At 39.1% G+C, this 16,073-nt stretch overlaps 1 protein-coding gene across 5 annotated transcripts in view; it reads left to right on the forward strand.

Annotated features, from left to right (window-relative positions):
* Positions 1–16,073, forward strand: part of FSD1L (fibronectin type III and SPRY domain containing 1 like) — a 201,887-nt gene that overhangs the window by 48,447 nt on the left and 137,367 nt on the right. For all 5 annotated transcript variants that reach the window (XM_033918462.1, XM_033918492.1, XM_033918472.1 and 2 more), the window contains one exon: positions 1,968–2,069. In XM_033918462.1, coding sequence (XP_033774353.1) covers positions 1,968–2,069 — 102 coding nt within the window. The remainder of the gene's footprint in view (positions 1–1,967; positions 2,070–16,073) is intronic.

A 16,073-nucleotide genomic window follows, 5' to 3' on the forward strand; every position in this document is an offset into this window, starting at 1 on the left:
TCTACCATCTCATTCCTCTCCCATGGTCAGGAAACTCTGTCGTCCCCTTTCCCCCTCATATATTCTTGCATCTTTCTCCTTTCCTTCCCATAGCCTGGAATCTCTCTCCTCTCCTATGGTCTGGCATCTCTCTCTCCTTCCCTCCCCAAGGTCTAACATCTCTCACCTCTGCTCTTCTCCCTGAAGTCTGGCATCTCTCTCCCCTCCTTCCCTTCCATTCCGAGGTCTGGCATCTCTGTCTCTCTGTCTGTGTCTCTCTCTGTCTGTGTCTCTCTCTCTCTTTTCCCTGACCAAAACATATGACGGGTGTTCAATAATTCATCTACCTGAGTATGAAAGAAAGTAGCAAGCTTGTTGAAACAACTCTGTGATTGTTGTGACATGTCTCAAGGTTACTCATGCACAGTTTCGGCTCAGTGCGAGTCTAACATTCCAAGAGACAGGATATCAGGAGAGTCTCATGCAAATCAAGTAAGAAACTGCTAGATTTGGAGCACCATTCTGTGATAAAATTTCTAACAAAAGAAGGGAAAAAGCCAAAGGAGATTTATGAACGCATGACTGCAGTTTATGGTAAGTCTGCCCCATCATCCTACAAAGTAAAATTTTGGTGCAAGCAATTTAAGTGGGGTAGAGAGCCCACTGAAGATGACCCTCACACTGGACAGCCTGCAACTTCCACAGAAATGTGCAAGAAAGTCAAGGATTTAATTTTCTCAGACAGACGAATTAAGGTTTCCCAAATAACTGAAGAAATGGGCGTCTCCGCAGGTACAGTTTGGAAAATAATTCATAAAAGTTGGGCATGTCTAAGGTTAGTGCAAGATGGATTTCAAGGATACTGATGCCATGACAGAAGGCCACCAGGCTCCTGTGCTGTCAGGAGAACTTGGAGATGCTCTGTGAAGATCAAGTGAATTTTTTTACATCATTTGGTGACAGAAGATGAGACTTGGGTTTATCACTGAGATCATGAGTTCAAAATGAAGTCAATGCAGTAGAAGCACACGTTATTCCCCCACACCAAAAAAGTTCAAAACGGAAAAACATGCTGGCAAGGTCATGGCAATTGTCTTCTGGGATGTTGAAGGACTTTTGAATCTGGAGTTTTCTATACAAGACAACCATAACCGGGGAAAAGTTACACCACTTTGCAGGATTCAATCAAGGAGAAAAGATGAGGAAAACTCACAGCAAACGGTGCTGCTTCTTAACGACAATGCACCGGTTCACGTGTCATGACAATCACAGGTTGCCATCTAAAGAATGTGGGTTTCAGCAGCTGAACCATCCATCCTATAGTCCTGACCTGGCTCCTTCGGATTATTTCCTGTTCCGAGTTTTGAAGAAATCTCTCCGTGGACAGTGGTTTTCAAGTGATGAAGACATCAAGGAAGCTGTGATGTCCTGGTCTGAAGGTCAACCATAATGATTCTTTTCAAAGGAGTTAAAAGTTATTGCAGGAAAAGTGGATGAAGTGTATGGAGCTATCAGGGGGACTGTATTGAAAAATAAAACAAAAACTTTTTGAAAACTCTTTTTTGTCCTACTGAGGTAGATAAATTATTGAACGTCCAATGTCGGTTGAGTGTGCTTCCTTGAACGAATGGTTTGTGAACTTCACAAACCACTCGTTCAAGGAAGCACACTCAACCGACGCGAAGACCTTTCAGGTTGAAACACAGACTGTGTTGGGTCTTCTTCATCTTAAGATTGTGGATTACCCTCAGTTTTAATAAAGCCTGCACCAGTGACATCGGATTCCACTGTTTCTTTTGTTTTGGACTCTCATTCCTCTTTGGATTCAAGAGGTCAATTTCTTTGTTTGTTGTTATCCAATTGTGGGCCTGATTAATTTTGCTATCTGAGGAAAACATCTGTTACAAGTATAAAGCAACACTTTATTTTATGGGGTTTACTACAGGTACATTGGATCCTTATAATAACTCCTGTCCTTTCAATCCTAGAATCAACTGGCCCAGTGCACAAATGCTTTGGAAAGTTCTGAGGAGCTGCTGGATTTTGCCTCCCGGTCTTTGGACATTAAGGAGCCTGAGGAATTTTCAAAGGTAGAAATGTAACTTGAAATGAAGACAGCGAATTGGAGACATTCCTGTACTCCTTTCCCTCTTTCTTTCTTTTTTTTTTTTTTTGCACTCTGAGCGGTCTTATTTGTCACAAAAGATTTGCATGAGCTGGGATGTCTTGATATGATATACTGGTACTGAAATCTTTTGCAGAGGATATAAAAAATCTTCTGTCTTATGTAATAATTTTCCACCCAGGGACTTGGTTTGAATAAACTGTAGAAGCTGAGAGAAGGCTGCTGAGAGCAGAATTAGCTCCAGATACTCAGTGCCAGGCCATGTCCAGGCTAGTTAAAGTTGTGTTGGCTGCTAGATCTTAGGTAAGTCCTCGACGATATTCAGCTGAGACCCTCATAAGACACTTATGCAGGCCCTGGCTGAAAATCAACTGGGACCAGCATAAGGGATGCAAAGGCTAGCCAAACCCCCTGCTATCTGCCCTGCCCCCCCTCCTAATCCCACATCATAGACACCTAGGGTACGATGGGGTCTAAAGGGTAGGAGTGATGCCCACTGACTATTGTCCACTGTGGTTGCTGTAACAAAATGGCTGCCAAGTCCTCTAGTGGCATCCTCACCAAATACTACATTTTTAGTGTTCTAACTTTAGCTGCTCATTTAACTAGTTAGTGGTCTGAATATTGCTGATAACTGGTTAAGTCCCAGCTTCTCACAGGCTCTGCCCACAGACCACCCAGGTACTAACTTGACAATGCAGGGGCAGCCTTGGTGATACTCAGTTTCAGGTAACTCGATAGTGCTACTGAACATACTACTGGGTATGATCAATGGTCAATCAATCAGTGCTACTGGGTGAGATCAATGGTCCATCTAGTTTTCAACAACTGTCAATCCAGGCCAAGAGTACGTGGCAGAAACCCAAATAGTAGCAACATTCTATGCTACCAATCCAGGGCAAGCAGTAGCTTCCCCCTTCTCTGACTCAATTGCAGACAAGAACTTGTCCAAACTATTTTTAAAACCCATCTACGCTAACTGCTGTTATCACATCCTCTGGCAACAAGTTCCAGAACTTAATTATTTGTTGAGTGTCCCCTGGTTTTTATATGTTTTGAAAGAGTGAAAAATCAATTCACCTTTACCCATTCTGTACCACTCAGGATTTTGTAGACCTTAATCATATCACCCCTCAGCTCTCTCTCTTTTCTGAGTTGAATAGCCCTAACCTCTTTACATTTTCTTCATACAAGAGGAGTTCCATTCCCTTAATCATTTTGGTTGCTCTTCTTTGAACCTTTTCTAATTCTGTTATATCTATTTTGAGATGCAGCTACCAGAACTGAGCACAATACTCAAGCTGAGGTCTCATCATGGAACATTACAGAGATGTTATAATAATCTTGGTTTTATCATCTCTTTCCTAGTTGCCTATTTGTTTTTTTGGCTGCCACTGGGTGGAAGATTTCAGTGTAGTGACTACAATGACACCTAGATCTTTTTCTTGAGTGCATCAGGGAACTTTGATTTGGATTATTTTTTCCAAAGTGCTTCACTTTGCATTTGTCCACATTAAATTTCATCTGCCATTTCGATGCTCAGTCTTCTAATTTTCTAAGGTCTTCCTGCAAATTTTCACAGTCCATATGTGTTTTGACAACTTTGATTAGTTTTGTGTGATCTGCAAATTTAATCACCTCATTTGCCATTCCAATTTCCGGTACAGAACTCTGCAGCACTCCTCTATTTACCCTCCTTTATTGAAAAAAAAATGGCCATTTAACCCTACCTGTGCAATAACCAGTTCCTAATCCACAACAGAACATTGCCTTTTATCCCATGACTTTTTAAAAATTGTTCTCAGGAGTGTCTCATGAAGAACTTTGTTAAAATCTTTCTGAAAATTTAGATATACTACATTAACCAGCTCACCTTTATTCACATATTTATTCACACCTTCAAAGAAATAAAGCAAATTGGTGAGGCACGGCTTCCCTTGGCTGATCCCATTTTGTTTCTGTCCCATTAAACCATATTTGTATGTGTGTTCCGTAGATCATTCATGATAGTTTCCACTATTTTGATAGTTTCCATGGTTACTAGTCTGTAATTTCCTGGATCATTCCAGAAATCCTTTTTTAAAAAATCAGCATTACAGGGGATGGGGCTTCAGGGGGTGTTAACATAAAATTCTATTGGTGAACATTGTTATCACTGTGCCAACAGATCACTAACAACAGATCAGCAATTGTACGTTTGAGTGTGTATACTATCCAGTCCAGGTGATTGTATACACACTGGGGTGTATAACATTTATCACTCCTTAATTTGTCGATTTAGCTCAGTACATCTTCTAGGTTTATTGAGATTTTTTTTTCAGTTCCCCCTGCATTGTCACCCTTGAAAACTTAAGCAGTCACCAGCAATTTAAATGGGCAGGAGCCTTTCCTGCTGTGTTTTGAATATTGGACAGAAAGGTCCTTTCTGGAACAGGTTTCATCTTGATAAAGAAAGTGCATTATTGGCTAGCCAGTCTGGTAAGCTATTGATTCCCAAAGGTAAAAACTACTTCTCCATGGGAAAATCCAAAAGAAGAAAACAAACTGCAGAATTAGAGGATGGCATGCAATAAACAGAAGTTTATTCTTGAAAAAAGACCTGACACGATTCGTGTTTAGGTCCAATAGCCTGCCTCAGGAGTCCAAACAAAACACATAAAACATAAATATACAAGGGTGAATCAGAAATTAAAGGCAATTGTTAAATTGCAAGATAAATGGAACAGAGCTTTTGAAATGTACTCATACATTGCATGTTGGATAGTTCATCCATACACAGAGCAGTGCTCATCCTTTAGTCATGTGGCAGCCACGAGGTCAGAAACATGGGCACTCCATTGCAAGATTGCACCATCAAAGAACAACGTGCAGTAGTGTGCTTTTTTTGAGCAGAGAGAGTGAAACCTGTGGAAATTAAATGTCTGATATTGACTCATATGGACATAACAAGTAGCACCTTGAATCAATGAAAGGTTTGAGTGGGTAAAAAAAGTTTAAAGCAGGTAGAACAGATATAACTGACAAAGGTCGTTCTGATTGCCCATCAACATCACACACACAAGAGCACATTGACAGGGCAGATGCCTTGATTAGAGAAGACCGACAGATAATGGTGTCTTCAATGGCTGCAAATTGGGATATCAGCATTTGCCATAATGCATGATGACTTGGGATACAAGAAAGTCTGCGCACAAAGAATTCCCAAACAGCTTACTGATGTGCACAAGCAACAGTGTGTTGAGGTTATGACCCAGTTTCTGAGACAGCATGAAGATCTGAGTATTCTGAAGAGAATTGTCACCGGTGACAAGACGGGTGAATCACTGCAACCCGAAGAGCAAAAAACAAAGCATGATGAAGTAAAGAAGCGGTGCTCACCTGGCTTTGGGAGCAGCCAAAAACTTCTCTGCAGGAATGCAAAAGCTAGTTGAACAATACAACAAATGCTTCATCTTGCATGGAGACTATGTGGAAAAGTGACATTTTCAGTTGCTCACAGTTAGTTCTATTAAAGCCGTTAAATGTATTTTGCCTTGATTTACCTTCATATTACAGAAAATCCATCTGCATAAAATCAAATAAAGAGACAATGCATCAGAATAACACCTAACAAAAGGGCAAATACTCGTAAATACAAAATGAATTAAAATATACACAGAATAATAGCATACTTCAATGTATTAAAAACACCATGTAACAAAATTTATTATTATTTTTTTTGTTCCTGGGTAATAAATGTTCTTTCTTAATTGCCTATGCCACAAAAGTATAGAAAATGACTATCGTTCCCTTCAAACTTTGCTTTTGTATCTAGGACATTAATATTTTGAAATTTATCTTTTTTGACAGCAGTAGGAATCTGCTGTGCTAATTTTGTCCATATGCCTTAATAATAGGGCCTCTTAGAATAACTTCTCAAAAGCTTTCTAGAACTTTCCGTCAATATAAATAGTAGTACAGTATAACTATAGATATCATAAGCCCACCAGCTCAGATCAGTTCCAGCTGCCTATGTGGTAACATATTTGCATTGTTTTAGATGGCAACCAGAAACTTCTAACATCTAGCAGATGCATTTTGCTATATATGCGGCCAATATATCAAGACAAGAGGGAAAAAGTTCTCCATAGAAGCATCTGCTAAGATATGTGATGCCTACAAGGCATATTTGAGCATGCCTATTGGGGATCAAGACAAACCTTGGTCACCGCACTTCACATACGAGCACTGCCAAAAAAACTCTCGAAGGTAAGACAATTTTTTCTCACTTGGATGGTGGAATTTTCTGCTATAAAATTTCTTGGAATGTTTAATTTTTTAAAATATTTTAATTTTAAAATTTTCAATGTTGTTTGAAAATATATATGAATATGTTGCAAGAATATCTTACACTTTAGTCATAGGTGAAATAAATGTATTGTTTTCATTACCAAAATTTCATTTTATTCTACAGGATGGTACAGAGGGGAAAAGAGCTAAGAATTTGGTGGGAACCCATTTACCACTCAAGCAACTGCTACTTCTGCATGGTGGTCCCTTCCAAACATCGAACTGGCAAGCATGCATCTGCAATCACATATCCGGACATTCCTTCATGCTCTGAGCTTCCCATACCCACTGCCCCAGAGAGAGAGCAGCTGTCTTCAGAAGAGAGCAGCAAGTCAGAGAGTGAGTTCCAAGTCCAGCATCGAGCTTTTGATGTCAAGGCTCAAGTAGTGGAACTTGTTGGATAAAAGTGTGCAAGTAAAATCAAAGGAAGCGTTGCCAAGCTTTTTCCACCTTCTTCACCCATCAAGATGATCTCTCCTTCTGCCACAATATGACCAGTCTGTTTCAGGCAATTGGAATCGCCTGTAACCTGAAAGAGTGCTGTTTCTTCGTTAAAGCTCATCCAGGAGCATCAAAGTCTTGTTGCTCCATAACAGGAACAAATACCCTTCTCTTCCACTGGCTCACCCAGTGCATCTCAAAAAGGATTACAACAGCATCAGGACCCTATTAGACACCTTGAAGTATGATGAGTACAGCTGAGAGATCATCAGAAACTTCAAAATGGTGGCATTCCTAATGGGTTTCCAAGGTGGTTTTACCATGTTTCCCTGCTATTTCTGTCTTTGGGACAGCAGGGACACAAAGGCACACTACCAAAGGCAGGACTGGCCACAGTGGACTGAGCTCTTTATGGGGAGAAACAACATCAAATAGGAACCACTGTGGACTCCCAGAAGGTGCGGATGCCATCTCTGCACATCAAATTGGGTCTAATGAAACAATTTGTCAGTGCTCTAGATAAAGAGTCGGCAGCCTTCAAGACATCTTCCCTAATCTGTCTGATGCAAAGGTCAAAGCTAGTGTCTTCGTCAGACCACAAATAAAAAAGATCCTGGAGTGCAAGGAATTTCCCCAAAAAGCTAACTAGGAAGGAGAAAGCAGCTTGGAACAGCTTTGTCTCCGTGGTTCTGGGCTTCCTGAGCAGTCACAAGGCTGAAAACTACGTGGAGTTGGTTGAGAATCTGGTAAAGAATTACAGTAAAATGGGCTGTAGGATGTGTCTCAAAGTCCATGCCCTTGATGCTCATCTTGATACATTCAAGGAGAACATGGGAGCATACTCAGAGGAACAAAGTGAGTGCTTCCACCAGGATAATACTGAACTTTGAATGGTGCTACCAAGGACAATATAATGAGAACATGATAGAAGACTACATCTGGGGGCTGATTTGTGAAATCAATATAATCAGAAATCTCAAAAAAACTGCTCGCATCTTAATCTTCTGTGGTCATCTTTGTATAACTTAAATATAAATGCATATATATTGTGATTCATATGTTGCTTTTTATGATTTTATAAGAATGAAAAGATTAAAAATTCAGCATTTTAACATTTTAAATAGTTATATTGCAAAATTTAATTATCCTGGTCACAAAAGCAAAGTTTTTGGGAAATAACAGACATTTTCTATACCTTTTAGGCATAAGCAATTAGGAAATTACACTTACTACAACAAAAATTGTGTTACATAGTATTTATATGAGTTCTTATCCTGTGTATGGTTGATGTCACGTTTAGTGACATGCAGCTTTCTCTCATTTTTAATATAGCTTTCTTGGAAAATAGTTACATGAGTATATTTCTCAAACTTTCTCTCCTTTTCTGTTGTACTAACAGTAATAACTTTCGGTTCTTCACTCACCAATCTCCGGATTGTAGTTAATTATGAATAAGACAGCATTTTTTAGCTTTCATTTTATACTGTGGTGTTGGTACCAGTTGGTAATGTCATAACTACCTGTTTTCTACACATTCGTCTATTTCTGTAGTGCTGGGGCTTTTTAACACTGATAAGTTCATTTTATATTGACAGACATCATTTTGTTTTGTTTTGTTTTAACTGTTTATTTCCATCATTTATGTAATTGTAATCATAAACTACATTGGGAATCCTTTTGTTTTTGTTCTATTGTCTCTGGACTTTTACAGGTTTGTTGACATGTGCATCACTACTTTTTTCAATATCTAGTTTTGGTTTTCAATACATTGAGGTATACTGTTCTGTTTATATTTTAATTCATTTTATATTTACTTGCCCTTTTGTTAGGTGTCATTCTAATGTATTGTCTCTTTATTTGATTTTATGTAGATGGATTTTCTATAATATATTTTATGTGTATTTACATAAGAATGTAAAAACAGCCATACTGGGTCAGACCAATGGTCCATTTAGCCTAGCATCCTGTTTCGACAGTGGCCAATCCAGGTCACAGGTACCTGGCAAAAACCCCAATAGTAGCAATATTCCATGCTACCGATCCCAGGGCAAACAGTGGCTTCCTCCACGTCTGTCTCGATAGCAGACTATGAACTTTTCCTCCAGGAACTTGTCCAAGCCTTTTTTAAAATTAGCTATGGTAACTGCTCTTACCCTATACTTTGAAAATGCATTCCAGAACTTACTATTCTCAGAGTGAAAAAAATATTTTCTTTTATTGGTTTTAAAATATTACCCTGTAACTTCATTGAGCATCCCCTAATCTTTGTAATTTTTGATAGAGTAAAAAGTTGCTTCACTTGTACCCGTTCTATACCACTCAGGATTTTATAGACTTTAATCATATTTCTCCTCAGCTATCTCCTCTCTTAATCTGACGAGCCTTTACTTCTTAGTCTTTCTTAATATGAGAGGAGTTCCATCCCCGTTATCAACTTAGTCGCTCTTCTTTGAACCTTTTCTAATTCCACTGTACCTTTTTGAGATGTGGTGACCAGAATTTAATGTAGTACTCAAGGTGAAGTCACCATGGAGCGATATAGAGGTATTATAACATTCTTAGTCTTATTTACCATTCCTTTTCTAATAATTCCTAGCATCTTGTTGATTTTTTGGGCTGCCACCACACATTGGGCAGAAGGTTTCAGCGTATTGTCTACAATGACACCCAGATCTTTTTCTTGGGCACTGACCCTCAAGGTAGACCTTAGCGTCCAGTATCTATGATTTGGGTGGTTATTACCAATGTGCATCACTTTGCATTTTTCCACATTAAATTTCATCTGCCATTTGGACTCTGAGTCTTCCATTTTCCTAAGATTTTTCTGCCATTTTTCACAGTCTGCATGCATTTTTTAATAACTTTGAACATTTTAGTGTCATCTGCAAATGTAACCACCTCACTCATCATTCCAATTTCCAGATCATTTATAAATATCGCGATCTTAGAATTGCAGGGTTCTAAGTGATAAATTTCAGTATTTTTAACGCCGATGACTTCCAGGTTCTCTCTGACATTATCTTTATATTATCATGTAGAATTTGGAGAAACTCTGTTCTGGTGTTAAATTAATAAATAAATCCACACATGTCATTGAATACTAAATTGCCCCACAAACCTCCACTTCAAATTCCTGAGAATGACTTTCGGTACAGTTAGAACCATGTAATTCTAAGGTCGCGATATGTTAAATGGCACTTTTCCTGCCCTGCAGTACTCCACTATTTACCCTTCTCCAATGGAAAAAAATGGCCATTTAACCCTACCCTATTTTCATATGTTTTAGATTTTGGACTGCTGAGGCTGGCAGTTTGGGCCTAAACAGAAATCATGATGAGTCTTTTTTCAAGTATAAACTTCTACTCATTGCACGCCATCCTTGCCTTTGCTGTTTGTTTTCTATCCATATTGTATGGAGTAACAAACAATCTTTCTAAAATACATACCATTCATGCAATTCATAGTCTGGAAATCTTGTATAGATATGACCACATGTCTGCTTAATAAACTGAAGAATGAAAGCTGTGTTAACAAGCACTGAAAGATGACAGTAATTCTTGAAGAGCTTCAATGAAATGAGTCTTTTCTCCAAGATACTGAGACCTTAACTTCCACATTTTTGATTTTTGCAAATTGAAATGCTTTTACAGTTATCAAGGAACTTCTTTTGAGGAGTTTTGCAGAATTCTACTAGGACCCATAAAATATCATTAAGGATAACCAATGTTAGGTAATATTCTGCTTTTGTGTAATTTGTCCAGGCAGTATTGATACTGGATCACCATCAACCTGATGCAATATTCTACCAATATGTCATCATAGTTCTTGACCAAAGTACTTAGAGCAAAATGCCTAAATAGCCATCTGACCTTGTTCAGAGGATTAAATGCGTGGCTTCTTACCAATGGCAGTATTTACACTGCTCTACTCCAAGAAGGCCTCTATTTCCCTAGATTATGTCAGAATCTGGTGAATTCTTGAATCCTGGTGTGGGGAGTGGCTCTGACTCCCTGAAGAGCTCAGATTTCCAATATTTTGTGGTTTCTGTAGCTAGGACTGGCTCTGAGCTCCCTGAGAGTCCAGGTGGTGGCTCTAGCCAGTTCTCTTGGGAATGCACTGTTCTCAGTCTTGGGAAAGTAAAAAATATCTCTCTGGTTTTGTGTAGGGGTAGCTTATTTGCACTATGGGCTACACTCTTTCTTCCCTTTATGTGTCCTCAATTTGGTGCTCTGGGTGCTGTCTGAGGCTTCATTGGAGCACCTGTACTCGATGTCCACCAAGGACCTTAGGGAAGTGTTTCTGATAGCTGTTACCTCTTCTTGTAGAAGCTCTGAGCTGCTGGTTGTGTGTTGCCTAGACTTGTATTTATCATTCATGAAGGACTCGGGGTCCCTGTGTATGCTCCCCTCCTTTATGCCAAAAGTGATGTCTTCATTCCATGTTAATCAAGAGGTCTGTTTGTCCTCCTTTTTGCCGGAAGCTCCATGAGCTAGATGTCCAGAGGATGCTGTTGAGTACCTGAAGGAGACAAATTTTGTTTCTGTCCACCTCGTTATGCTTTCTATGGCCCTTGGAAGGGCCAGGCAACCTCTTAATCTCCATTGTGAGGTGGATCAAGGCAGCTATTGAATCCACCTATATTGGCAAGAATTGTCCAATGCCTCAAGGCCTGATAGCCCACTCTATTTGGGCTCAGGCTGCCGCCTTGACAAAAGCTCAAGCAGTGTCTCTTGAAGACATTTGCAGGTTAGCAATTCTGGTTATCACTTCATTCCTTTCCTAAGCAGTACAAGTTAGACATGTTGACTAGAGTCTGTTTGGACTTTGGCCAAGATGTCATTTGGGGGAGGGGGGCTTATCTTCCCCTGTCCAGTAGACTACTTTTGGTACATCCCATTTGTGAATGGTGCGAGAGAAGGAGAAATTACGTCTTACTGTATGCATACTGGATTGTTCCAGGAAGCACCTCTGCTTATTCTGGTAATGTCACTTGCAGAATTCAATGTTATATACCTCCACCCATTATGCAGAACAATGTTGCCGACTAAAGAAAAGAAAATTATTTGGTAAGACATAATTTCTCCTTTCTCACATTAGATTTGCGAAAAAAAAAGTATAAATGCTGTGTATAAGCAATTCTGTATCCTCCCATAAATGCAATTTGATTCCAAGCATCATCAATGCCTAAATCCTAATGGAGTGCAACACAGTGGTGGTCTGTCAGATGATGAATGGATTGCTGTCACACCATTATGTCTTCCAAACATTAGCGATGCATTATCCGATGTCATATCAAAATCATTAATTCAAATTGATTACCAGCTTCTTCAGTTCATGCTTACAATATTATGAATTTAATTTACTTATATATCCTCAAATTATGTATAAGTGAATAAATGTTTAAACATATAAAAAGTGCTCAGTGTCTTATCTCTTGCATGCGAGCCACAATGAGATCATTTAGGGACCATCATCGCACTTTTGGGTCCCTTATTGAACTTTATAACTGATCTTATAGTGCAAGACCATCCAACAGGTGCTAATACTGTCTCTTATGCACTATTAAATAAATTATTGCACTTATCTTATTTATCTTGAATGGTCAACTCTTGTGGCTCTGCAGGCTTGCTGTTCCAATGAGAATTGGTGAATAAAAGTGTCCAAATTGTGCAAAAAGTGCAGATATGCAAAATATTGGGTTTTCTCAACTCCCCAACTCAGTCCTGAGTTTCGCCGTGATGGCTTCTTCAGGAGGAAAATTTACTAAAATAAATATATAAATGAATACTTTGCTTAAACAGGGAATGCTCAATATATCTGAGGTAATATATTTTACTTGAATAGCCTTAAATTATAGATCTGGTTCTGTGATCAGACCTGGGAGCTTGTTATTTAACATAAATATATTAATCGGGTAGATGACAATGCAGTGAGTTCTTTTGACCCATGAATCACTTGACAGGGCCAGGACTTCTTGGCATCATTGGTAGCATTAGACAACACATGTAGAGTTTCTTTTTTTTTTTTTTTTTTAATTTCTTCTGAAAATTTATTTTTGAACAGTTGACCAATGTAATTCCAATATTTACAGCTTTAGTGTATGATTGTGAATGTAATCATCTCTCAGAAAGCAGCAGGAAACCATGAGGCCATCTCTTATTCTTCTATACCACTGTAGAGGATAGAAGCTGAAAGCTGTACATATCTTTCTTATATCCTGTTTCATAGTGCTGTATGGCTTTCCCAAATTAAATTTGAGTTGGTGCCATAGCCATACATGATGAATATATTGGATGAATTTATTATAATATAAAGATAATGTAGCAATAAAAGTTAAAATAATAAAATATTTAAGGTTTACTAATGAGCAAGTGCTCGACTATTAAGTTTTAGATTTTAGTTGTTTAAGCAAAGTATTAATTGTGCCTGTTTGGAAACATTTGGAGGCTACTCAATGATTTTTAATTTAATACATAAAATGCAATTGTAGAATTTATATTAATTTTCCATCTAAACCTGCATTGTGAGTAAATGCGCATGGAATGAAGTTAAAATACATACTGTGTTACTTACAGCTGAAAATATGCTTGCTGGTCTAATGATTTATTATGTATTTTTTAACGTACAGTGATGACTGGTAACCTATGTCATTATTCCATAGTAAATACAAAATGTTATCTGTAAACGCTGAATATAGTCCTACATTCATTCAGTATTCATCAGTGTAGCTTTGGAGAAAGTTGGATATGTTTTTCTGTGCTGAGCAAGAAGGCAAAGGAGGAGCTGCTTCTGCTCCTCATTCTTTGTGAGACTTGAATTATACTGCTGCATTAAAGCAATTGCTCTTTTAGCAGTCAGTGACTACTATTATTATTCACGGTTTTTAGCTTGCTGGCTCCTCCCCCCCAAATTACATCAGCTTGCATAGAAAAATCGCTGATTCCAAGTGTTTACAGAGAAAATCACTGATTCCCAGCACTTTCTTCACCGTGTTTTGCCTCTCCTTCAGGAACAGGCCAGGTCTCCCACCATGTTATTCGTGGTTTCACCATATTCACGATGGTTTTTAATAGAAAACAGCGAATAACATATGAAAAAGTTATTCGTGGTTTTTCTGTATTTGGGGTTCTGTTAATCCCCTATCACAGTGAATATGGAGGGAGAAGTGTAGTTTGGATCATCTCTCCAGTATGCAGAATCTATAACCAGAAATCATTGAGCCTTTTCTTGTTAATTTGTGTCAAGAACACCAAAGAAGACATAAGTTTTCTTTGTTATACATGATGCCAGGGCGATGGGACCGAGTGACTCGTGAGGGCAGTCAAAACGTTTCACCAAACTTGTGGATTGTGGAAGCCAGAGGTTTGCCACCATCATGGACTTTATTTCATTGCTTAGTCTGTCATCAAAAAAGGCTAGACCAGCCAAAATTTCTGATAAGTACCACAGTTGTCTGGTGAATATTGTTGACCCAGCCTTGGCAACAGCCCTTTTCTGATTTTTCTGGAGTTCTGAAAGCAAAAGCAAGTCGTTGAGTGGTGCTTTTACAGGAAGAGTTGCTTCATGCTAGTAGTAGATGTAGATGAGGCTAATAAAGAGTATCAGTTCTTTGATGCCCTGCTTTTCTTTGGCAGTAAGATAGAATTGATGCTGGATCAGAAATATCTTAATAATGTAGATGGCCTTCACCATCCACTGTGCATGGTGGAAGGCCATGGGTGCTTGAAATGATGGCTTCGCTTTATCTGCATCTGCCAAGAAAAATTAAACAGAACTCAAGAAGCTCCTTGTGATACATTCAAGGCTGCTCTGCAGAAAGTTGCGATTTCTCTTCAAAGGACCAATGTGTCCACATAAAATGTATTGTCCGCAGCAACATCATGTGAATCTTGGTCTATGTATGGCCAATTTTGCTGAAATCTTTTGAACACTCCAACATCTGGTACTCTACAAACTCCAAACAGTTGGATGAAGATGCGTCCAAACACCAGTTCCATCATATAATGCCAACAGGTGAGCCATGGTAACTCTTGGCCTACTGATGATTCATTGAAGGTGAATGCACTGTTCTTCAGGCCTGTATTACTTGCAGTGGTATCAAATATCAGCTCCCAGACATGTCTCCGAAGACTCCACCCATCCAGTACTGTGAGCTAGGCTTCAGTTTGTTGTTTGCCAGTTCCACGGCCAATTTTTAGAACTCGTTAACCTCTCTTCTCTCTTGCCAGGGACAAGGACTGCTATTCTGTCGATCATGTCTTTAATTTCAGTAATGTCCAGGAGGAGTTCTTTATCCCAATGCAGCAGTAATGAAGTTTCTGTTTCATCAAGGAATTCATCCTTCAGAGTTGGTGCCTCTTCACAGTTATTGCACCGTAAACATCGTTTCATTTACATCATGACCAAGTGCTTTGACAACAGCACCAATGATAAATGTGGCACCCCCCTGTCTGGCAAATTAGCATAAATGCTCCGGCAACTTCAGGATGTGCAAGGATGTTCACCTTTCGGCTATTTTGACTGAGAACTGGAACAAGGGATTCTGCTGACTTCAAAATCAACATCTGAATTTGAAAAATTTTCAGAGTCAATTTCAGTAATATTTTTGGGAAAAAAGTAGCAGTTGGCTGTGTAGAACTACTGGCAATGCCATTTTCTGCCTCTGCTTTGACTGCAAACTTACTAAATCTTTCTTGTGCGCTCTTTCTATCCTCCTTTGCAAGTAGAGTGTCAATGCCGGCCATGCTGCATGACGAAACATCTTGCCTCTGCATGATTAGAAATTGTCTGTCTTTGATTTTCATTGTGACTAAAGCATCACTGGTAGCAACATCAAAAAGATGAATGAGGCATTCTTTGAAGGCTTCTTAATTCACCAGATCACGTACATTGCATCTGTGCCAGTTCTTTTTTAGCTTGTCATATAAGAACATAAGAATTGCTGCTGCTGGGTCAGACCAGTGGTCCATCGTGCCCAGCAGTCCACTCCCGCGGCTGCCCTTAGGTCAAAGACCAGTGCCTTAACTGAGACTAGCCTTATCTGTGTATGTTCTGGTTCAGCAGGAACTTGTCTAGCTTTGTCTTGAATCCCTTGAAGGGTATTTTCCCCTATAACAGCCTCTGGAAGAGTGTTCCAGTTTTTTACCACTCTCTAGAAGAACTTCCTTACGTTTGTATGGAATCTATCACATTTTAACTT

Source organism: Geotrypetes seraphini, chromosome 1 (assembly GCF_902459505.1).
Source record: "Geotrypetes seraphini chromosome 1, aGeoSer1.1, whole genome shotgun sequence".
Classification (NCBI taxonomy): domain Eukaryota; kingdom Metazoa; phylum Chordata; class Amphibia; order Gymnophiona; family Dermophiidae; genus Geotrypetes; species Geotrypetes seraphini.